General features: G+C 38.4%; 1 protein-coding gene across 5 annotated transcripts in view; it reads left to right on the top strand.

Moving 5' to 3' along the window:
* Nucleotides 1-23,362, top strand: part of MARCHF8 (membrane associated ring-CH-type finger 8) — a 125,876-nt gene that overhangs the window by 85,955 nt on the left and 16,559 nt on the right. For all 5 annotated transcript variants that reach the window (XM_032837523.1, XM_032837485.1, XM_032837514.1 and 2 more), the window contains exon 3: nucleotides 18,261-18,311. In XM_032837523.1, coding sequence (XP_032693414.1) covers nucleotides 18,261-18,311 — 51 coding nt within the window. The remainder of the gene's footprint in view (nucleotides 1-18,260; nucleotides 18,312-23,362) is intronic.

Here is a 23,362-nt window from a genome sequence, read left to right as displayed (position 1 = left end):
GGGAACTGTGAGCGGCAAACTATGGATGAAAACCAAATATATATGAGAAATAGATTTTGGTCATCTGAATGACCAAATATACATTTCTTATAAATTAAATCACACATACAAAGTTGTAAAAAAATGTTACAGAGACTCTTATGTACCCTTACCTACTGTCACCCAATGGTAACATCTTACAGAGCTCTAGTGAAATGTCATAATCAGGATGCTGACATTGATATAGTCAAGATATAGAATATTTCCATCACCACAAGGATCCTTCAGTTGCCCTTTATAGCCATACTTACTTCCCTCCTTAACCACTGACAGCTGTTAATCTATTCTTTTTTCTATAATTTTGTCAACTAAATAATGTTATATAAATGGAATCATATTTGTGAACTTTTGAGATTGGCTTTTTAAATTATGTATAATTCTCTTGAGATTTCCTGTCTACTGCTGAATGGTGTTCCATGGTATCAATATAGCAGAGCGTTCAAGTATTCACCTCTTGAAAAACATTTGTTTGAACTAAGCTGCTGTAAACACCCATGTACAAGGCTTTTTTTTTTTTTTTTTAAGATTTTATTTATTTGAGAGAGAGAGAGCCTACATGGGCAGGGAGAGGGGGAGAGGGGGAGGGAGAAGGGCAAGCAGAGTTCAGTGGATAGCCTGACTCCCGGGCTCAATCCCATGACCCCGAGATCACGATTAGAGCCAAAATCAAGCGTCAGATGCCAACCGACTGAGCCACCCAGGCATCCTCCAGGTACAAGTTTTTATATGAACATATGTTTTCACTTCTCTGGGATAAATGCCCAGAAGAACAATGGCTATTTCATGTGGTATTTGCATGTTTAATTTTTAGAGAAACTTCCAGTGTTTTTCTACAGTAAATATGTTTATATTCCTGCAAGCAATATACACATGATCCAGATTCTCTGTATCCTCTGCCAGAATTTGGTGATGTTACTATTTTCTATTTTAGTCGTTCTGATAGATGTATAGTGATATCTCATTATGGTTTAATTTCTATTTCCCTAATGGCTAATGATGTTGAACGTGTTTTCCTATGATTATTTGCCATCTGCATATCTTCTTCATTCGAATGTCTTTACATGTCTTTTGCCCATTTTCTAATCAAATTTTTTATGCTGCTGAATTTTCAGAATTTATATATATTCTAGATACTAGTCTTTAGTTGGATATGTGGTTTTCAGATATTTTCTCTCAGTCTGTAGCTTTTATTTTCATCCTCTTAATGGAGCCAAAGTTTTAAATTTTAGTTTGATTTACCATTTTTTTTCTTTTCTGCATCAGTCATATTTTATTTATTTATTTATTTATTAATTAAAGATTTTATTTATTTATTTGACAGACAGATCACAGGTAGGCAGAGAGGCAGGCAGAGAGAGAGAGAAGGGAGGAAGCAGACTCCCCGCTGAGCAGAGAGCCCGATGCGGGGCTCAATCCCAGGACCCTGAGATCATGACCTGAGCTGAAGGCAGAGGCTTTAACCCCTTGAGCCACCCAGGCGCCCCTGCATCAGTCATATTTTAGATATCAAGTGTAAGAACTCTTTACCTAATTCTAAAGATTTGTTTTTGTTTTTTTTCTAGAAGTTTTACAGGTTTTTGTCTTGTTTTGTTGCTTATTGTCCAATGATGCCAGCACCATTTGCTGAAGACTCTTTCTCCAAAGTCAGTTTGGCCCATTGTGTGGATCTGTTTCTGAATTCTCAATCTTGTTCCATTGATCTGTGTGTCTGTTTCTCTGCCAACACCACACAGTTTTACTTACTGTAGCTATTTCATAGGTCTTGAAATCATATAGACTTCTTATTCCCACCTTAATCTTCTTTTATGCAGTTGTTTTAGGTATTCTAATTCTTTTACCTCTCCATATAAATTTTAGAATAGTTTCTCTGTATCTACAAAGTAGTTGCTGGGGTTTTGATAGAAATTGAATTAAAACTGTATATCAGTTTGGGGAATAGTTGACAACTTTCCTATATTGAGTCTTCTAATCCATGAACACAGTATATCTCTGTTCATTTAGATCTTCTGTATTTCTTTCACCAGTATTTTAGTTTTAGCATTCGAGTCTTGTTTTGTTAGATTTGCACTGTAAATAATAATTTTCATGTCCTTTTGTTCATTGATATATAGACAAATGCAGTTAAGTTTTTTGTGTTTATTTTGTGCCTTTTACTTTGCTGAACTTATTTTAAGAGTTTTTTTGTTGATTAACCAAGGAGATGAAAGATATCTACCCTGAAAATTGTAAAACACTGCTGAAAGAAATCAAAGCAGATATAGGTAAATGTAGACATCCTATGTTCATGTATTAGAAGACTATCTTTTTAATTTTTATTTTTTAAAGATTTTTATTTATTTATTTGACAGAGAGAGAGAGAGGGAGATCACAAGTAGGCAGAGAGGCAGGCAGAGAGAGAGGGGAAATAGGCTCCCTGCCAAGCAGAGAGCCTGATGCAGGGCTGGATCCTAGGACCTGACCTGAGCCAAAGACAGAGGCTTAACCCACTGAGCCACCCAGGTGCCCCTGGAAAATTTACTATTGTTAAAAGGTCAGTAGTACCTAAAGTAAAACATTCATCCTAAAATTCATATGGAATCTCAGGGGACCCAAAATAGCAAAATGATATTGTGAAAAAAGGACAGGGTTAGAAGCCTCATACTTCCTGATTTCAGAAGCTACAGTAATCAAAACAGCATGGTATTGGCATAAAGATAGACATTTAGACCAGTGATATAGAGTAGAAAGCCTAGAAATAAACCCTCACATAGATCTCAAATAATTTTTGAGTGCTAAATGATTTAGGAGTGCTAAGATGATCAGTAGGGAAAGGGTCGTCTTTTCAACAAATGGTGCTGGGAAAAACTAAATATCCACATGCTAAAGAATGAAGTGGGATTCTTACACTGCATACAAAAGTTAACTCAAAATGTGTCAAAGTCCTAACTAAACATGAACTATGTAAAACTCTTGGAAGAAGAAAATACAGGAGGAAAAGCTTCATGACATTGGATTGGCAAGGATTTATTGACACTAAAAGCACAGGCAGCAACAGTAAAAATAAATACACTGGACTATATCAACATTAAAAACTACATCAACAGAATGAAAAGACAGTCTGTGGATTGGAGAAAGCATTTGCAAATCATATATCTGATGAGGGGTTAATATTCAGAATATATATAGAACTTCCTACAACTCAACAACAGCAAATAACTTAATGTTCCATTTATTTAGGTCTTTGATTTCTTTCAAAAATACTTTGTAGTTTCAGAGTATGAACTTTGCATTTATCCTGTTAGTGTTATTCCTAAATATTTTACCTTTTTTGACAGTATTATAAAAGAGTTTTCCAAATTTTGTTTTTGGGTTGTTCATTTACAGTATATAGAAATGCAAGTTATTTTTGTATATTATTTTCATCCTCAGGATTTTCTGTATACAAGATCATGTCATTTGGGGACAAAGTTACTTTTACTTCTTCCTTTCCAGGCTGGATGTCTTTTTTCTTTCTTTCTCTTCCCTAATTATCCTGCCTAGAATCCTCACTAAAATGCTGAATAGAAGATGAAAGAGTGAACAGCTTGTCATGTTCCCAATCTTAGCATAAAGCCATTCTTTGATCATTAAGTGTGATGTTAACTACTGTGGATTTATTATAGATACACTTTATCAGATACATTCTCCTTTTATTGAGTGTTTTTTATCAGGAAAGGTGTTAGATTTTGTCAAATGTTTATTGTGTATTTTACACAGTTTTTGATCTTGTGTCTTATGTTGAGTTTTAGCTATTTCAATGCTGCATTCCTAGTATAAATGCTACTTAGTCATAGTGTATATCCTTTTTATCTTTTGCTGGATTTGGTTTGCTAGTATTTTGTTGAGAATCCTTGAGTCTGTATTCATAAGGAATATTGGTGTGCAATTTTCTATTCTTGTGATATCTTTGGTCTTTTTTTTTAAAAAAAAGGTTTATTTATTTATTTGAGAGAAAGAGAGAATGAGCAGGGGCGAGGGGGAGAGGGAGAGAATGCAGAGCCCAATGTAGGGCCTGATTCCAGGGCCCCGGGATAATGACCTTCACTGAAATCAAAAGTTGGCCACTCGACTGCCTGAGCCACCCAGGTGCCCTTATTTGTGGGAAGTTTTTAGAGAACTTATTTAATCTGGTTTATTCAGATTTTTAAAATTTCTTTTATTTCTTTATTTTTTAAAATTTTTATTTTTAAGTAGGCCCCATGCCCATTGTGAGTCTTGAACTCCTGACCCTAAGAGCAAGAGTCACACACTGTACTAGGTGAGCCAGCCAGGCGCCCCCAGATTTTTTATTTCTTCTTGAGTCACTTGTGGTAGTTTGGGTCTATCTCTGTAGGAATTTCCTCTTTTTTTTTTTTTTTTTTTAAGATTTTACTAATTTATTTGAAAGAGAGAGAGAGCACAGAGAAGCAGACTCCCTGCTGAGCTGGGAGCCTGATGTGGGACTCGATCCCTGGACCTGGAGATCTTGCCCTGAGCCAAAGTCAGACGCTTAATGGTCTGAGCCACCCAGGTGGCCCTAGGAATTTCCTCTTTTACTTTTCTATTTTTTTGGTATAAAATTATTCACAGTATTCTTTTATATTCCTTTATATTTCTGTAAGGTTGGTAAGACATGCTTTTTTATTCCTAATTTTAATAATTTGAGTTACATTTCATTTTTCACTTGGTGAAGCTACATAAATTTTTTTAAATTTATTTTCAGCATAACAGTATTCATTGTTTTTTGCACCACACCCAGTGCTCCATGCAATCCGTGCCCTCTCTAATACCCACCACCTGGTTCCCCCAACCTCCCACCCCCCACCCCTTCAAACCCCTCAGATTGTTTTTCACAGTCCATAAATTTTTTGACTTAAAAAGAATCTTGTCTCAAAGAGCCAACTTTTGGTTTTGTTGCTTTTTCTCCATCAATTTTCTAGTCCTTATTAACATCTCCTTGTAATCTTTCCCTTTGTTTTCTAATTTAGGTGTGCTTTGCTCTTTTCTTTCGAGTGTCTTATTGTGGAAGTAATTTATTTGAGCTTATTCTTTATATTTATCAGCACTTAACAGCTGTAAATATTTCTCTAAGCACTGTTTTAGCTGCATTGGATAAGTTTGGTATTTTGTGTTTTCATTTTTATTAATTTCATATTTTGTGTTTTCATTTTTATTAATTTCACATTTTCTAATTTTCCCTGTGAATTCTTTGACCCAGTTGGTTACTTCTGATTTTATTGTTTAATTTCCATGTATCTGTGAATCTTACTTTTCTGTTCTTGATACCTAATTTAACTTTGTTGTGAGAAATCATACTTTGTATTATTTCAATTCTTTTGAATTTCTTCAGGCTTGTTTTATGGTCTACCTTGTAGTCTGTCCTGGAGAATATTCCATGTACACTTGAGAAGAATGTGTGTTCTGTTGTTGGGTTTAGTGCCCTGTAGAGGTCTGTTAGGTCTATCTGGTTTATAGCACTGTTTAGTTCTTTTTTGTTAGTCATCTTCTACCTAGTTGTTCTGTCCACTGTTGAATATATGGTAATTGAGGTCTGCCAGTATTGTTGAATTGTCTGGTGTTCACTCAGTTCTGTCAGTTTTTGCTCTCTTATGAGCAATTTTTGGGTCTCTTATGAGGTACATATATGTTTATAATTGTTACATTTTCATGATGGATTGACTGTCTTATAATAAACATCCCTCTTTATCTTTAGTATAATTTTCTTAATTTTGTTTTGTCTGATACTGGTATAGTCTTTTCAACTTTCTTATGGTTATTGTTTTTGCAATTTTATCTTTTTCCTTCTTTTAACTTTAATCCTATTCGTAATTTTCAGTGTAAAATGTGTTTTCTCTAGACAGTGTGCCTTTGCATTTTGTGTTTTTGTCCACTTTGATAAACTCATTTTGATTGGATTGTTAATATTTATTGCTATTAATATGGTTGATTTGTTAGTCATTTCACTTTTTGTTTTTTATATATCTTACGTCTTTTTTCTCTATTTCTCCTTTACTGCTTTGTGTTGCATTAAGTGATTAAAGTTGTCAATATCGTGTCTGCTCCAGGGTTTAATGTATACATTCTTTTAACACACTCTAACTTCAGATTCATCATATTAATTTAATTCCATAAGATATAAAATCATGCTTCCTATATACCTCTATTTCTTCTTTCCCTTTCTTGCTTGTTGTTATACATTACACTATATATGTTCCAAACCTAATAATACATTGTTGCAGTTATTAATTTGTCATTTAAATAAGTAAAAGAAAGAGCATTTACAGAGTTTGTTCAAAATTATTTACCATTTCTCGTTCTCATTTATTCCTGTGGATTTGTGTTGCCATCTGGTGATGCTTCCTTTGCCAATAGTTTTGTACCCACTCATCTCTTTTGTTTGTTATTATCAAGTATGTTAACATTTCTTTTTGTTACAGGTCCAAAAATACAATATATACATGTTTTTGTATAATTCCTTTTATAATCACTTAAGAGATAAAAGGTCAAGAAATATATATGTGTATACTGTCTTTTATTTTTATATAATTAGTTTTTCTGGCATTCTTTTTTTTTTTCACATAGTTTCTAATTATTGCTTGGTGTTATTGTTCTCAGCCTGAAGAACTTCTCTCTAAGATTCCTTTTAAGGTGTGCCTACTACTGTAGCATTCTCTCAGTTTTTGTCATTCTTGATAATTTCTTGATATCTTTATTTCACCTTCATTATTGAAGATACGTTTGCTGGAATAATATTCTTGATTAAAATTCTTTTTCTTTCAGTTCTCTATAAATGTGTCTCCCTCTCTTCTCTCCCCAGTCTTGTGTCCTCCGCGGTTTCTGATGAGAAATCAGCTATTAATTGGGGGCGGTTGCTGTATATAATTAGTTATTTTTCCCTTGCTGATTTCAAAGTTTCTCTTTATCTTTCGGCATGTTAATTTGTTGTGTTTGGATGTGGGTCCCTTTGCTTTTATCCTGCTACAATTTAATTTAGCTTCTTGGTTGTGGAGAATAATGTTTTTACTAAATTTTAGGAGTTTGCAGCCATTATTTCTTTGAATATTTTTTCTCCTCCTCTCTCTTCTTTCTCCCTTGTACTCACATTATGGATATATTTGTGTACTTAATCATGTTCCCTGTTTCTCTAAGGCTGAATTTAGTTTTCTTTATTCTTTTTGATCTCTATTCTTCAGATTGCATAATCTGAGGATCCATCTTCATGTTTACAGATTCTTTCCTCTGCCAGGTCAGATCTGCTGTTGAATGACTGTGATGAACTTTTCATTTCAGTTATTGTACTTTGCAGTTCCGCATTTTGCATGTTCACTTTTTATCGTTTCTATTTCTTTATTGCTTTCATCAGTTGGATAAGATACTGACACCATATCTTCCTTTGCCTCTTTAAGTATGGTTTCATTTAGTTCTGTGAACATATTTATCATAGTTACTTTGAAGCTTTTGTGTACTAAAGACAATTTGTGGGCTCTCTGAAGGGCCTTTTCTGTTACCTCCCTTTTTTCCCATTTGGGTCATGCTTTCCTCTTTCTCTGCATATCTTGTAATTTTTGTACTCAATGCTGTATATTTTAGATAATACTTTTTAGCAAATTTGAATTAAAATTCTTTTACCTCCCTCCACCTCCTATGGGTTGTTCTTTGTTTAGTAACTTGGCTGGATTTTACAGCAAAATCTGTTTTCCTCACAATATGTAGTCTCTGATTTTGCTTCTCAGAGGGGTAAGCCTTGGGCATGTGCTTTCTCAAGTTGGGATGACTGTTGAGAGCAGTGGTTTTTGATTGATTGTCTCCCTGACCTCTTATGCTTTCTTGTCTCTGTTGATTTCACACTCAGTTTTTAGTTCTATTAACTGCTGGCTGATCGCACTATTTTGGACAGTTTCCTGGGGCATTGTTCATGTCTGATCCATGTAAATGCAGATTCCTTTGCTATAGCTGTTTTTGACGGCAGTATTTGAGGTTTCTTCCTGGAGGACCTTCTTAGTTGTCTCTATCCCTGGTTTTCTGTGGTACACTTTTATGGTTTTTCTTGTTGCTTTCTTAGAGCTACCAGCCACCTAAAATGCCATCATTTTTGTCAGTAGCATTAGGCTGGAATTTCTACTTTTTCTATTCCAGTTAATGTTTGTTTCCTTGGAGATAGCTTATGAGCTCTCTGTTCTTTTGGCCTGTCTTTCCACCTTTTCAAAGTCTAAGCTTGTGCTTTAGAGCTGGGGGTAGGTGTAGTAGCCCACATCTTTTGGAGTGACATACCTGCTTTATGCAGGGCAGTAGTCTGTGTCTTTCTTGGCTTGCCTCTCTTGATGTGCAACTTCCACCTATCAGTCCTTGGCGTTGAACAAAGGGGCTGCATTATACCCAGTTCGCCATGCGAAGTAGAAGCTTCTTCTCTGGTAGTGAGCACTGTACGGAAAGGAGCCCAGACCTACTTCTAAATCACTTTTGCTTGGAACATGGCTTCCAGAGCATAGAATTGGTAGAGTAGAATGTGTCATGCTTGGAGCCTGCCCCTCTCGAGATGCTTTTCTGTTCTTTTGAGAGCTGGGTGGAAAGGTCGGTATTTTTTCTTGGCTGCACCCTTCCAGAGTGGAGCTTCTAGCCTGAGGATGGACTGGGTTATGCTTCAAATACCACAGATTCCTACTGTTCATACCAAAGTGTAGTCAGTTTTCTTGAATAAATGTTTCTCTATTTGCCACATGCCCTTAGGATAGTTTCTGATATCTTAGGAATTAAGGGTGCCATTTTACTTTTTATTTTCTGTTTGTTCTCTCCCTCTCTCCCCATCTCTCTTTCTTCCTTCTCTTTTTCTTACCATCATGTGGGCTACTTGAACCCTTTTAAGAATTTCTTTTTGTTTTATGTGTGGTGTTAATGAGTGTATCTCTTTATCTTTTTTAGTGTTTATCTTTGGAGGTTTGATATATTTCTTGTATCTTATGTCTCTTTAACTTTGGGAACATTTTGAAGACAATTATAATACTTTGATTTATTTTCTGCTCATTTTAATATGTATGCCACTCTTTTTTTTTTTTTAAAGATTTTATTTATTTATTTGAGAGAGAGAGAGACAGTGAGAGAGAGCACGAGCAAAGAGAAGGTCAGAGAGAGAAGCAGACTCCCCGTGGAGCTGGGAGCCCGATGCGGGACTCGATCCCAGGACTCCAGGATCATGACCTGAGCCGAAGGCAGTCGTCCAACCAACTGAGCCACCCAGGCGTCCCTGTATGCCACTCTTAATTGACTATTCTCCATTTAGATTATGTATTTTATTCCATTTTTGCATATCTGGTATAAATCATTTACACTGAATACCAAAGTGCATTGTTTGACTCAGAGTAAAACACGCCTGTGATTGAGCTGCTAAGTTAACTAGTCAGTTTTAGTGGAATACAATTCTTTCTTTAAAAGATTTTATTTATTTATTTGACAGACAAGTAGGCAGAGAGGCAGACAGAGACAGAGAGAGGAGGAAGCAGGCTCCCCGCTGAGCAGAGAGCCTGATGCGGGGCTCGATCCCAGGACCCTGGGATCATGACCTGAGCCGAAGGCAGAGGCTTTACCCCCCTGAACTACCCAGGCGCCTCAGAATATAATTTTTACTTGAAAGAATTACTGACAGTCAAACTCTAGCTTATTCTGACTTGGATATTTGGTAGACATTTTCTCTAAATTGAATGAATGAGCCAATCTTTAAAGTAGCAGTTTTTGTTGCCAAAAAAAAAATTTGAAGTCTCTATGCAAAAATTAGGATTTTGGAAAACTTTTATCCACCACTGTGAGCTTGATAACTTTTCTTTCTTTCTTTCTTTTTTTTTTTTTTAGATAGCTTTTCTATAATTATGGTCATATTAACAAGTGTGATTTTTTTCATTTTGCATTATGAAATGTGTCAGTCTTAGACGATTTGCATAACCCAGTGAACCAGTAATTTCTAAATGACCAATTTAGTGTGATATTATAAAGTCATGCATGATTAAGAAGGATCAATTCAAAGTAGAAGATGGACCAGTTGATTTTAATGGAGTATTAAAAATTTACTAATACCATTTCAAAGTGTACATCACCCCAATTACTTGTTGAGTTTTTGTGTAGTACAAAGAATATCCAGTTATCTCAAATGGCTGTTAAATACACATTCCTTTTATAAATACGTAACTGTAGAAGGCCAAATTTTCTTCATTTATTTCAGACAGAACAACAGTGGAGATTGAATGTACAAACAGATATGAGAATTCAGCGATCTTCTATTAACTGAACAATAACAAGATTTACAAAAATATAAAACTATGTTACTCTGCTCACTTAATCTTTTTCAGAAAAATAGTTGTTTTTCATAGAAATGTTATTTATATTAACTGGGTTTATTCTAATTGAATTAAGAGATTCATATTTTAAAAATTGTTTTAATTTCTAATATGGCAAATATCAATATATATAATCCACATAAACAGGAGGTTTGGGGAGTCCTCAGTAATATACTTGTAAAGGTGTCCTGAGACAAAAAGTTGGAGACCTCTGTGTATACATTTTCTCCTCATGGTTTCAAGGTGACTGCTATACCTCCTGGCATGACATCTTTATTCCAGGGTGACTCAGGAAAGAAGGAATGCTGAAGAAAGGAGCAGTGGCTGTAGCAGAATGTTCTTCCAGAAAACCTCAAGTTTAATGTGTTTGGGGAGAACTCTCTCACATATTTACTTACAATTGCAAAATAGAGTGAGAAAGTGAGAACTTTTACTTGGGCCATTGCTGCTCAGAACAAATTTGTTCTATGTAGGGATGGAGATTGGATAGATACATAGCAATATCTGTTACACAGATTTTTGTTTGTTTGTTTGTTTTGGTTTTTTGCTTGTTTGCTTGTTTTTTGGTTTTTGGTGTGTGTGTGTGTGTGTGTGTGTGTGTGTGTGTTTAAATGACTGTTCCTGCGGCGCCTGGGTGGCTCAGTGGGTTAAAGCCTCTGCCTTCAGCTCAGGTCATGATCCCAGGGTCCTGGGATGGAGCCCCACATCGGGCTCTCTGCTCAGCAGGGAGCCTGCTCCCCCCCGCCCCCACAACCTCTGTCAAATAAATAAAATCTTTAAAAAAAAAAATGACTGTTCCTGGTCAGAGTTTCAGGGAGACTCCCACATGAAGTTTTATTGTTTGACTCCTTTATACAAAATCCTCAAAACTTGCTTAGGCATCTCACCTCATTGTCTTCTCGTTAATTCTTGGCTTCTACTTCCCAGGGTGTGTTTGGTCTCTGTGGGCTCTGCATCTCAGTTCTACCCTCAAGGTACATTCTGTTGGAGCCACACATGGACTTACAAAACACCACTGACTGGACTGAGTAAATTGTGAAATGTCCCTTATTCTTCAACAGAGCTTCTCTTTATCTTTGTGATTTGGTAACTTCTTAACATTAATAAGACTTTTCTTTCTCACACCTTCAGACTCAGTCTTTCCCAGTATATGTATCAGTCTGTTTCCTAATTGATTTATTTGTATTAACTCAGTTGTGAGCTCACTACCATTTTTTATGCAGAAATTTACTTTTACAGTAGTCATGACTTGCTCTTTAAAATATGAGTCATATTCAGTTATACCTCAATTAAAAAAATGAATCATAGCCTTTATGGATTATTCTCGCCCAGGATTTGGAATGAAACTTGATTTTTTTTAAAAGATTTTATTTATTTATTTGAGAGAGAATGAGTGAGAGAGAGCATGAGAGAGGAGAAGGTCAGAGGGAGAAGCAGACTCCCCAAGGAGCTGGGAGCCCGATGCGGGACTCGATCCTGGAAGTCCGGGATCATGACCTGAGCTGAAGGCAGTTGCTCAACCAACTGAGCCATCCAGGCGCCCCGAAACTTGAATCTTAAAGTATAGTCTGGGGACCAGCAGCATGGGAATCACCTGGGAGCTTACTAGAAATGCAGAATTTCAACCCACCTCAGACCTAACAAATCACAGTCTGCATTTTATGAACGTCCTTAAATGATTGAAGTGCACAAAGTTTCAGAAGCACTGGTCTGAGGGAGACAACAAATGAGAAGAGGGCGTGGAACTGTGTTCTGAGGAGCTCCTCTTTTTAAAAATGTAGACAGAAGCCCACCAAAGACACATGGAGGTGAGAGCAAGCCAGGGGAGCTTGTGCTATCACAGTGTGGCATATCCTGGTACCGTCTCTAAGAAAAGAAAGTAACAGCTTTGCTACCAGCAGTGAGGCTTTTATCTCACCCAGGATTATAAGATGGTGGACTCAGTAAGCAGTGACTAATTATATTTAAGATTTATGAAAATGATTTGCTAAGGTTTGTATCACTTGGGCATTGGAACTTAATTTTGGCTTGAACTGGAATGGAACTCTTTTTCTCTTCAGAATGCCTAATTCCAGTTCTTGACCGTGATCTTTGGTAACCTGTCCTTTTCATTCAGAAACATGCGGGTGTGACTGTAGGAAAGAATGGTGTCACCCACTGTATCCTGATATAATTCATGTTTGTGCTTTTTTAATGTTTTAAAAAAATTTTTTTATTCATTTGATTCCCTGGTTATATATTTCTCATTGAAACGCTATTTCAAAGAAGTTCTGTGGTTAACATCATCATTAGAACAAGCTTAGAAGTGAGATTTATTTTTGTCCATGTTTTGTGCCTAATACATTTGTTTGCATGTGTTAGTCAAATAGTAAATACATATGGAATGAGTGAGTCACTGGTTTGAATGAATCCTGGGATTTGCTTCCTGAAAAATAGGTCTGGTTATGGTCCTGAACTTCTTAGATTTTTTTCAGTAAGTCCGAATAAATGTAGTAGTATTTAAGGGAAAAAATGGTCTTTTGGAACTGAATTATTAATTTCCTGCCAAGTGGAAGAAACAATTCTAAATGTTGACAGGTTTCAGGCTTTAAAGCATCTGTATGTTCTGGGGCTAGATAATTTGTTTGATTTACCAAAGTAAAATACTGACTTGTTCTAAGAAGGAAAACAGGATACAGGCTTACATCATTAAATTTATTTCTCAAGTTCCTAAGGTAAAGAGCATCTCAGTCTGGATTCATAATGTTACCTAGCTTAACACCTAGGCCTCTCCCCACCCCAGTAACCCTTCTCTGTGGAATAATAAATGTAAAAAAAAAAAAAAAAGTCAAGGATAGAAATTACTGCTTTTTTTAGTACCTCAGAACTTATTTGTAGATATCCAGGTGGTGTTAAACTGGCTGTTTCCTTTAAGGTAGTGGGTAATGTCATAGTGGTTATAATGATTTTCTGGACAGATATTCCAGGACATATGGAATCTTTGTTTTAATTTAGTAAGCTAACTTAAAATTTAATAGTAAATTGCTGGTAGATGAACCTTAAAGCTTGGATTTACAGCAGTGCCCTGTGTTTGTCCATAGTACATTCTTGACTCATGAATGACACTTGAATGGTTACAGATTTACCTGTGCTTTGGACAGAGAGACTCTGTACTCCCAATGAGTGAATGCATGGATAAGATGAATGAATGAAATTTGATTCTTCTGTTCTTTTAGAAATAGTCTTTGCTGATATTGTCAATACTTTGAGCATACTTTATAATTTTGTTCTTTTCCTAAAGCTAATTGACTAGCTTAAAACCAAGAAACAGTCCAATGATGCAAAAACATTTACTAGCAGTGTGTATATTGTATTATACTTAAAAGAGATTTGAACTTCTGTTTTCACTCAGATTTATAAAGTAAGAGAATATAATAAAAATACTCAAAAAAATTGCACAGACACATTGCTGTAAAGACAATATTGTTGAAACAAGTGCCAGCTGGCAGGCCACTTGGGAGCTCTTGAAATGTTTCTTCACTAACATTATAGGGGTGTTGAGTATTCAAAAGCCAACTGTACCAAAATCAAGGCAGTATGTCATTTAGTGGGTTTTGGGGAAGGGGAAAGTTAAAATTTTCTTGTTTGCTAGTTCTCTTTAAGGAGAAGCTTGGTGGAATGGAATCAACTCTTCTCAAAGCAGTTTTAAAATGATCCAGTAGCTCCTTTGTACTTTTGACCAAAGGAATTTTACCTGCTAATTACATCTCAACCTTCTCTGGTCTTCCCCATGATTATTGCAAAGCATGTGAGATGAAAAGAGAATATGACAATCTTAAAAATACAAGATGATCTTTTTCCATAGGTAATAATTTCTGTTTTTGTTTTTTTACTCATTTGGGTTTAGAGTAAGAATATTAGATTCAGGGAGAGTTACTTTCTTATTTTTAGAAAATCAGATTTACAGATTTGAACATTTGTTAATCTGGAAGATTCTTGTATTATTTGCTGGTGCTGCCATAACAAAATAATGAGGCAGTGGGTACTTCAGCAACAGGAAATAATTTTCTCACAGTTCTAGAGGCTAGACTTCTAAGATTAAGATGTCAGCAGGTTTGGTTTCATTTGAGGACTCTTTCTTTGGCTTGCAGATAACTTCCCCTGCCTTCTCCCTGTGTCTTCACATGATATTATTCGCTCTGTGTGTACCTATGTCTTAAGTTCATCTTCTTATAAGAACACTATTCATATTGGGTCAAGTCCCACCCCAACGACCTCATTTAAACATAATTACTTCTTTAAAGACCCTATCTCCAAATATAGTCACATTCTGAGTACGAGGGGCTCGAACTTAACATACAAATTTGGGAGGACACAATGCAGTCCATAGCAATTATGTATCAGGGAGGTCACTTTCAAAATAGAAAGATGATAAGATAGGAAGTTATTCAAGAATTTCAAGTGAAAAATGAAGAGAACCTAAACCTAAGGCATTGATAGTAGAAATGTAAATGAGATTGGAGATTAGCATGATAAATGGTTCTTCACCCCCTTACTTCAATCTGTAGGTGTCTTTGGGTCTAGAAAGAGTCACTTGTAAGCAGCATTTCCGTGGATCTTATTTTTTTATCCATTCTGTTACCATGTGTCTTTTGATTGGAGTATTTAGTTTATTGACATTCAATGTATTTATTGATAGATATGAATTTAGTGCCAATGTATAACCTGTAAAGTCACTGTTTCTGTAGATTGTCTTCATTCCTTTCTATGTTGCTTTTGGTCTGTCTTTCCTGCTCAGAGGGTCTCCTTTAATATTTCTTGCAAAGCTGGTTTAGTGTTCATGAACTCCTTCAGTTTTTGCTTGTTTTGGAAACTCTTTATCTCTCCTTCTGTCTGAATGACAGGGTTGCTGGATAAAGTATTCTTGGTTGTGTATTTTTTCCATTTAACATGTTGAATATATCATGCCACTTTCTTCTGGCCTGTCAAATTTCTGTGGACAGATATGCTGCTAACCTTATATATCTGCCCTTGTTGATTAAGGACTTTTTGTTCCAAGCTGTTTTCAGATTTCTCTTTACTTTTGTATTTTGCAAGTTTCACTCTGATCTGTCTTGGTGTTGAACTGTTTTCGTTGAATTTGAGAGGAGTTCTCTCTGCCTTTTAGATTTGAATCCTTGTTTCCTTCCCCATATTAGGGAAGTTCTCCACTATAATTTGTTCAAATAAGCCTACTGCTCTGTTTTCTCATTCTTCTTCTAGGACTCCTATGATATGGATATGGTTGTGCTTTATGGAATCACTGAGTTCCCTGAGTCTTATTTGTGACCTAATTGTTTTCTCCCCTTTTCTTTTCAGTTTCATTGTTTTCCATAATTTTATCTTCTATATCACCTATTTATTTCTCTGCTTTTTCCTCATTGTGATTACATCCAGTTGGTTTTGCATCTCAGTTACAGCATTTTTTATTTCGGCCTAACTAGTTTTTAGGTCTTTTATCTCTGTAGAATCAGGGTTTCTCTGGTATCTTCAATGCTTTTTTCAAGCCCAGCTAGTATTCATATGACTGTTGTTCTAAATTCTTGTTCAGACATACTGCTTATATCTGTTTTGAACAAATCCCTGGCGGTGATTTCTTCTTGATCTTTCTTTTGGGGAAAATTTCTGTTTTGTCATTTTGTCCAGGTTTCTTTTGCGTGTATAAAATCTTGTTCTGTTTTCTGCTCCTGAGAGTACTGCTATATTAAGAAGCGGGTCATACACTGTCCATGGCCTGGTGCTTCAGGAAGTGTTTCTGGTGTATGCTGTGTGCACTCCACTGTGGTGTTTTGGCTACTCTTTCCCACAGGTCAGTCCTCTGCAGAGTCCCTCCTTGCTTTCAGTGGGGAGGATTTGGACCTTTAACTAAGCGTGCTTTGATTTGTTTGTTAAAATAAGCCAGGAGAAGAAAAAAGAGAAAGCCTGATCCAAGACAAAAGGAAAACAAACAAAAATGCCAGCAGACAGACAAAAAAAACTGTAAGTCTGATTCCAAAGAAAAACAAAGAAAAAATAAAGTCTGATCCAAAAAATGAGGAAAGGAAACAAAAAACAAACAAAAAACTGTAAGCTTGATTCTAATGAAAAAAGAAAATGCTTGGTCCTATTTCCACCAAAACTGAAGCCAACGCTTTGGAGCATGGTATGATCAGTAGCCTTGGTACCTGCAGGGGGCCTGTGTTGGTCCTCGGTTGGAGAGGCCCACTACACTGGTGGCTCACAAGTCAGACCTTACCTACTAAAGATGCCCTTGCCAGCCCTGGGGGGTGGTGTTTGGTTTAAGTGGCTTCAGCCTCTTCTGGGGGTGTTGTGTTGCTTGCTTGCTCACTAAAGTCTGACTGAGCTTGTGGGTGGGGGTAGGGGGTAGAAATTCAAGATTGAGAGACATTAAACAGGAAGATTTTTTTTTTTGATTGTGCAGTTTTTCTTTCTTTTTTTTTTTAACTTATTAACATATAATGTATTATTTGCTTCAGGGGTACAGGTCTGTGAATCATCAGTCTTACACAATTCACAGCACTCACCATAGTGCATACCCTCCCCAGTGTCCATAACCCAGCTACCCTATCACTCCCCCCAACCCCCCAGCAATCCTCAGTTTGTTTCCTGAGATTATGAGTCTCTTATGGTTTGTCTCCCTCTCTGAGTTCATCTTGTATCATTTTTCCTCCCTTCACCTATGATCCTCTGTCTTGTTTCTCAAATTCCTCACATCAGTGAGATCATATGGTAATTGTCTTTCTCTGATAAACTTATTTGCTTAGCATAATAGCATCTAGTTCCATTCACGTTGTTGCAAATGGCAAGATTTTTTTTTGATGGCTGCATAATATTTGTGTGTGTTATGTGTGTGTGTGTGTGTGTGTGTATACCACATCTTCTTTTTTCATTCATCTGTTGATGGACATCTAGGCTCTTTCCATAGTTTGGCTATTGTGGACATTGCTGCTATAAACATTTGGGTGCACGTGCCCCTTTGGATCACTACATTTGTATCTTTAGGGTAAATACCCAGTAGTGCAATTGCTGGATAATAGGGTAGTTCTATTTTCAACTTTTTGAGGAACCTCCATGCTGTTTTCCAAGTGGCTGCACCAGTGTGCCTACCACCAACAGTGTAGGAGGATTCCCCTTTCTCTGCATCCTTGCCAACACCTTAAATAGGAAGATTTTGATATAAGACTTTGTTACTAAAGGTGGAGGAGTCCAGCATGACTCTCAGATTTCTCTAATCCAGGAGGAGAAACAGGCTTAAGGGAACAGATGTGAGGTGTGGGATGTCCCTGTTGAGTACCCACCACTTGAACAGCCAAACGACCTGGGTGGGGTCAGTTATCCCACTTTCTTCCTGATCCTACAGTGGCTGCTCACAGCTTTGGCAACATCAGATAAAACTCAACCTGCAGTTTCTTGCCTCTGAACCTCCATTTGAATGTGTCTTAAGACACTTATAACTCTTTTATTTTTAGTTAATTCTAAATTCCTGTTCTTAAGTTCCTTTAAGGCAAGGACTACTGTTTCATTCATTTTTGCTAGTACATAATTAGTTTGTGTTTAGCACATTTAGTTGAGGAAATGATTGTCAGGAGGATTGTTAGGAGTAAATTACTTATTCTCTGCACTTTTTTTTTTTTTAAGATTTTATTTATTTGACAGACACAGATCACAAGTAGACGGAGAGGCAGATAGAGAAAGAGGAGGAAGCAGGCTCCCCGCTAAGCAGAGAGCCCGATGTGGGACTCGATCCCAGGACCCTGAGATCACGACCCGAGCCGAAGGCAGCGGCTTAACCCACTGAGCCACCCAGGCGCCCCTTCTCTGCACATTTTAATTACCTGTTTCATTTTCTTGATGCTTAACACCTGTTTCATTTTCTTGCAGAATGAGAAGACTTTGGGACATTCCATGAGTCATTCAAGTAACATTTCTAAGGTAGAGTGCCAATGAAATATGTTATTTTTGTAGTTTGGGGTTTGGTCTCTTCTATCTTGCAGGTGTTTGTACTCTTTACTTTTCAGTGTGCGAAGTTATTAACACATTTCTTTAATCTTCTTTAGGACCATACAGTGAGGTATATGGCTGTTACTTTTTTTCTAGCGAGGCAGTTCCAAATGTGTGTTGAAATTAGTGACTAATAGGAGAAAACCCTGTATTTCTTCCAGTGGAAGTCATTTACTCTCAGGCTAAAAAAGATCTCCGAGAGTCACCAGAGAATCTGTCCCCTCAGGAGTGCATTTGACTGACAGTAACAAAAAGCCAACTCTGGTGCCCTCAGTAATTATGGGTTTATGTGGTCCTGATGACGAAGTGTGTTTGGAGGCAGGTGGGTCAAGGCTGATGCAGTTGCTCCCAGGTATTGTCAGGTACCCAGGAACTTTCTCTCCTCTCTATGCCACTTTCCTTAGCACATTGTCATCCTCCCGCTTTAATACCTCATTTTCTCAAGATGGGAGTTGGACCTCCAGGTATCATGGCCGTGGCCTTGGCAGGACTAAGAAGAATGATGAATGATGGAGGGGTTTGTCAGCTGAGAGCAACCCTTTTCAGCAGGAAGGCCAGAAGATTTCCCAGACGCCCCACCCAGCTGGCTGACTTCTGCTTACATTTCACTGGCCAGAACTGGATCACAGAGCTGCCTGCCGCTGAAATGGCTAGGAAAATTGGCCATCCGGAAGCACCTGACACACCTGTGGTGTAGTCACTCGACTAGCCTATCAGGAGCATATTAGCTGCTATGGGTGACCCAGGAGCCAGCAGGAAAACTTGTTTGTAGGCACTGCTCAGTTCCCAGCCCAGACACGCGCTCTGGCCGATGTCATCCATGCAGTGTGTCTGTGTAGGTTCCTTGCAGAGATGGGCCTTCTCCTCATGTTTGTGTCGTCGGCCAGACACCGACACAGATCCTGAAAGGAAGGTCTGAACAGTGTGATGAAACCTGACCTGCTGTCTCAGACCTCCTGAGTACTCAGAAATAAATAGCCATGTTATATGCCATTTTAATTAAAAACTATACAGATACTTTCATTTGTAGCACCCTATTTTTTTTTTTTTTTAACTGAGAAGTAGAATCTAGCAAATCCTTTCAGATGATCAGTCTCTTCTTAGGCATATTTCAGATCTCACCATATCATCCATCCACTTAGTTTTGTGTAAAAAGAAAAGTCCATAGTGCTCAGTATGACACTGAAGGCCTTTTAGAGTGCTCCTTGGTGCATTCCTGACTTGACCTCTCCTCCTCCCCCCACCCCCAGAGCAGTCTTTCAAGGCATAGGCCTTGGCCATCTCAAATAAATACCTTTCAGTAAATAATCCCTCTTCTTCCAACCTCCATTTCTTTTGATGTTCACCTGGGACCATGGGAGTTAATGGAACTGTGCAGAGGTAGGTCTTTGCTCTCTGCGTTAAATGCCCAGTTTAGTCCTAGCCCCTTTGAAGGAGCTGTCCAACATTTAAGAATCGAGAGGAGTGAGAAGATGTAGATCCAGATGGCCTGTCTGGTTACGTTGAATTAAACATTTTAAAAGTATATATTAGCACTCATTGCCTTGCCCCAGTGGCTAGGGCAGTTCTAAAGGACGGCAACATCCTGTGCCTCAAATATATGTCTATTTATGGTTTTAGTAAGATTTTATTTGGAGGGAAGTTTACTCCTGCAGTTAAAAAACAAAACAAAACAGGGCGCTTGGGTGGCTCAGTGGGTTAAGCCGCTGCCTTCGGCTCAGGTCATGATCTCAGGGTCCTGGGATCGAGTCCCACGTCGGGCTCTCTGCTCAGCAGGGAGCCTGCTTCCCTCTCTCTCTCTCTCTCTCTCTGCCTGCTTCTCTGTCTACTTGTGATCTCTCTCTGTCAAATAAATAAATAAAATCTTAAAAAAAAACAAAAAAAACAAAACAAAACATTGTAAACCACTGGCTTACATGGTCTATAGGGACATCTTATGAGCTTGGTGCAGACTGGGTTGTGATATTCTGAGTTGCTCTGTGATAGTTTTCAAACTCTGTGAGTTTGATGGACAGGAATTTACTAGCCATGAGACTGTGAGGAAAGATATTTTAATTTCCTGATGAGTAAAATCAGGGAATAATACAACCTTCAGTGTTGCTGTGAGTCTTGGGGATAATGTTTGCAAGGAACCCTAGGGCAGCTCCCTCATTGCAGTGAATCAGTGAACTCACTGTAGTCAACCTTTGTTGAACCCTGGTGATCTTAGGTGGATTGGGGCATCCTGGTCCTTGATGATAGCTGTTACTATTTTATTACTGATCAAAGGCAGGACTATGTACTTTTCAACTGGGGTGGAAATTAAAACTAATAAAAACTCTGGCCTTTTCTTTCTTCCTTCTTGCATACATTTTTATTATGTGTTCTTTGTGCCAGGCACTAAGCTGGGTACAGGCATAAAATGATGAGGGGGACAAACATGGGCACTGACGTAGCACTTTCCTATGGGCAGGATTGGGGTTTTCTTAAAAAGCAATTTTAGCTCCACACTTTGTTTTAGAAACGGGGTAACTGTGAAAGCCTCACAGCTTTCTGCCACAGAGTAGGGCCAAGAAGATGTGGGCCTCTTCCATTTTCAAAGCAGGAGTTCCTGCACAATGAACTGGGGTCAGGGGGAAGTCTCAGAAGTGGTGTGTTGTGCACACATTACTTCCCAGTGAACTATCAGCATGAAATTTTGTTGCAAAATGTACCCCTCTGAAATAAGAAAGTTGTATAATGTGGTGTCGTTAGACACGAACCAGTTACATGGGGCTGGGAGGTGGGCAGGACTGCTATGAAAGAGAACTTTGTTTTTGAGAATGCAGTTCTTTCTCTCAATATCTATAAAATGAGCCTGTTGTCTGAGGCCACTTTAGGCCATGGCACATAAAACTCTATTTTCAATGTAGCAGACATACTTTGGGCGATGCCTCATACCCTTGAGATAGAAGATAGAGAAAAGGGTTAGAACACAGACATGGTTTATGCAACCTGAAATCTCCGTTGTTTCTCGCTGACTCAGCCTCCAGCCGAGTTCGGTGCTGGCTGGTGTCCGGGTTAGTCAGTCACCTGCAGTGTGCATGATGCTCCTGTGGTGTACCGCTTACTGGTAACTGAAGGTACGTGAAGTTAGAGGTTAAGCACAGGTGAAAATAAACCTTCCATCTGTCTCCTAGTGTCCCAGCTAGATGTTGTTACAGAGTGATGGGGTGTCTCATTCAGTGTTTGGAGGCTTGTTGGAGGCTCCCCATGATTTGCTAAAGCCTCAGAAACCATGCACCCCTTTCAAAGAAGGAAATAGGCAGATTAGATGGGCTGTGTGAGAGGCTGCTAAATGGCTCCTCTGGCTTTAAAATGGGCATCCAGGTGTGATCCTCTTAGAGAACTAATGAATTTAAGGAAGAATATTGGGACTTTCAAGCAGTTTTGATTGCAAAGTCTACACCGAGTACTTTGTTTTATATTAATGGTAATGATGTTAAGTGGGTATCATTTATTGAGGCTCTGTTACAAGTGCAAGTTTTCATGAAATTGGTCACCTCCTCCTAGTGGCCCATCCTAATCACTTAAGTGGTCTCCTAGGTACCTTTTCCTTTTTTATTTTCAAGAGAACACCTATCACTCCCTGAGTTTTTATTGATTTTTTTTTTCCCGTTGCCCCTTCGCCCCACAAGTAAGTTCCATGAGGCTAAGGTTGTGTTTTGTTTACGCATAAATCTTCGGAGCCAAGGATAGACAGTAGCCTGGGAGCAGCTCAGTACATGTTTGTTGGATGAATGTGTGCATAGTGCTGTGCTAGACCCTTGACATCTAGCCCCCTGCTCTGTCCATCGTCACAGTCACATCCCAGGCCCAAGTCCCCTGGACTACTGCAGTGGCTTTCTAAGAATCTGCCTACATTCTTGCAACCTTCCAAATCAGCTTCACCCCAGCAACCAGGTAAACGGAATCCCACTGGTTCTCATATAAGCCTTCGGTGGGTTCTTACTGAGTTTAGAATAAGATTCAAACTCTCTACCTTCATTTGCCAGATCTGAGGTGATCTGGTCCCAGCCACATACACACTCATTCATTTGAATCACTTACTGTAGTTTATAATGAAAGTGTATGATAGCAACATGTAGCCAATCCTTTATTTATTTATTTATTTTAAAAGATTTTTTATTTATTTGACAGACAGAGATCAGAAGTAGGCAGAGAGGCAGGCGGGGGTGGGGGGAAGCAGGCTCACCGCTGAGCTGAGAGCCTGATGTGGGCTCGATCCCAGGACCCTGGGATCATGACCTGAGCTGAAGGTAGAGGCTTTAACCCACTGAGCCACTCAGGCGCCCCTATTTATTTATTTTTTGAAGAAGCAGCAGAATTGCCCCCTGGGAAAAGATCTGTTCTGTTGACTCAGTGCCTAGAGAAGTTGAGGTGTGATGAGTCCCACTGGAGGCATGCTTGTGGAAGGGGGGCACTTGAATGCAGCTCTCCATGCAGCCTGTCCTTGACCTTTGCCTTGCCGACAGGTCCTTGATGATGTGGGCCAGCAGTCTTCCCCAGTCAGGAGCCATCTACACCCCACCCTCACCCCACGCACTACCTGTGCTGCTGTGTTTGTTTCATCGTTTTCTTTCAACTGACTTACTCTAATTAAACTTGTTTGCTGTGAGAATTTTGTATCCCTCTGTGATATCTGAAACCACATTTTTGATTTGCTAGTTTTCTGCTGTGAAATTAAAACAAAGATATTAAAAAATGTGTTCTTCAGTATGTCACCTAAACTCCTGCCCTGTCACCCACCACTGCTCCTGATTCTGCCCTTTGTGAACTAGCACTGACAGACAAGGGGATTTGGGAGGCTATGTGGTGGAGGGAGGGGAGGGCTCAGTGGGGTCTCTCTGCTGCAGGAGTGTGGTGTGCGGCTTCAGGTGGCCGTCACTCCCAGGGTCATTTGGAGCTTGAGCTGGTGGAGGGAATGCAGTGAGGTACTGAGCAGAGCCTCAGGGTGGCCTCAC

Source organism: Lontra canadensis, unplaced genomic scaffold (assembly GCF_010015895.1).
Source record: "Lontra canadensis isolate GAN:19392208 unplaced genomic scaffold, GSC_riverotter_1.0 scaffold3, whole genome shotgun sequence".
NCBI classification, from domain to species: domain Eukaryota; kingdom Metazoa; phylum Chordata; class Mammalia; order Carnivora; family Mustelidae; genus Lontra; species Lontra canadensis.
Note: the sequence above shows the minus strand (reverse complement) of the source record. Positions and strands in the feature narration are given on the sequence as shown.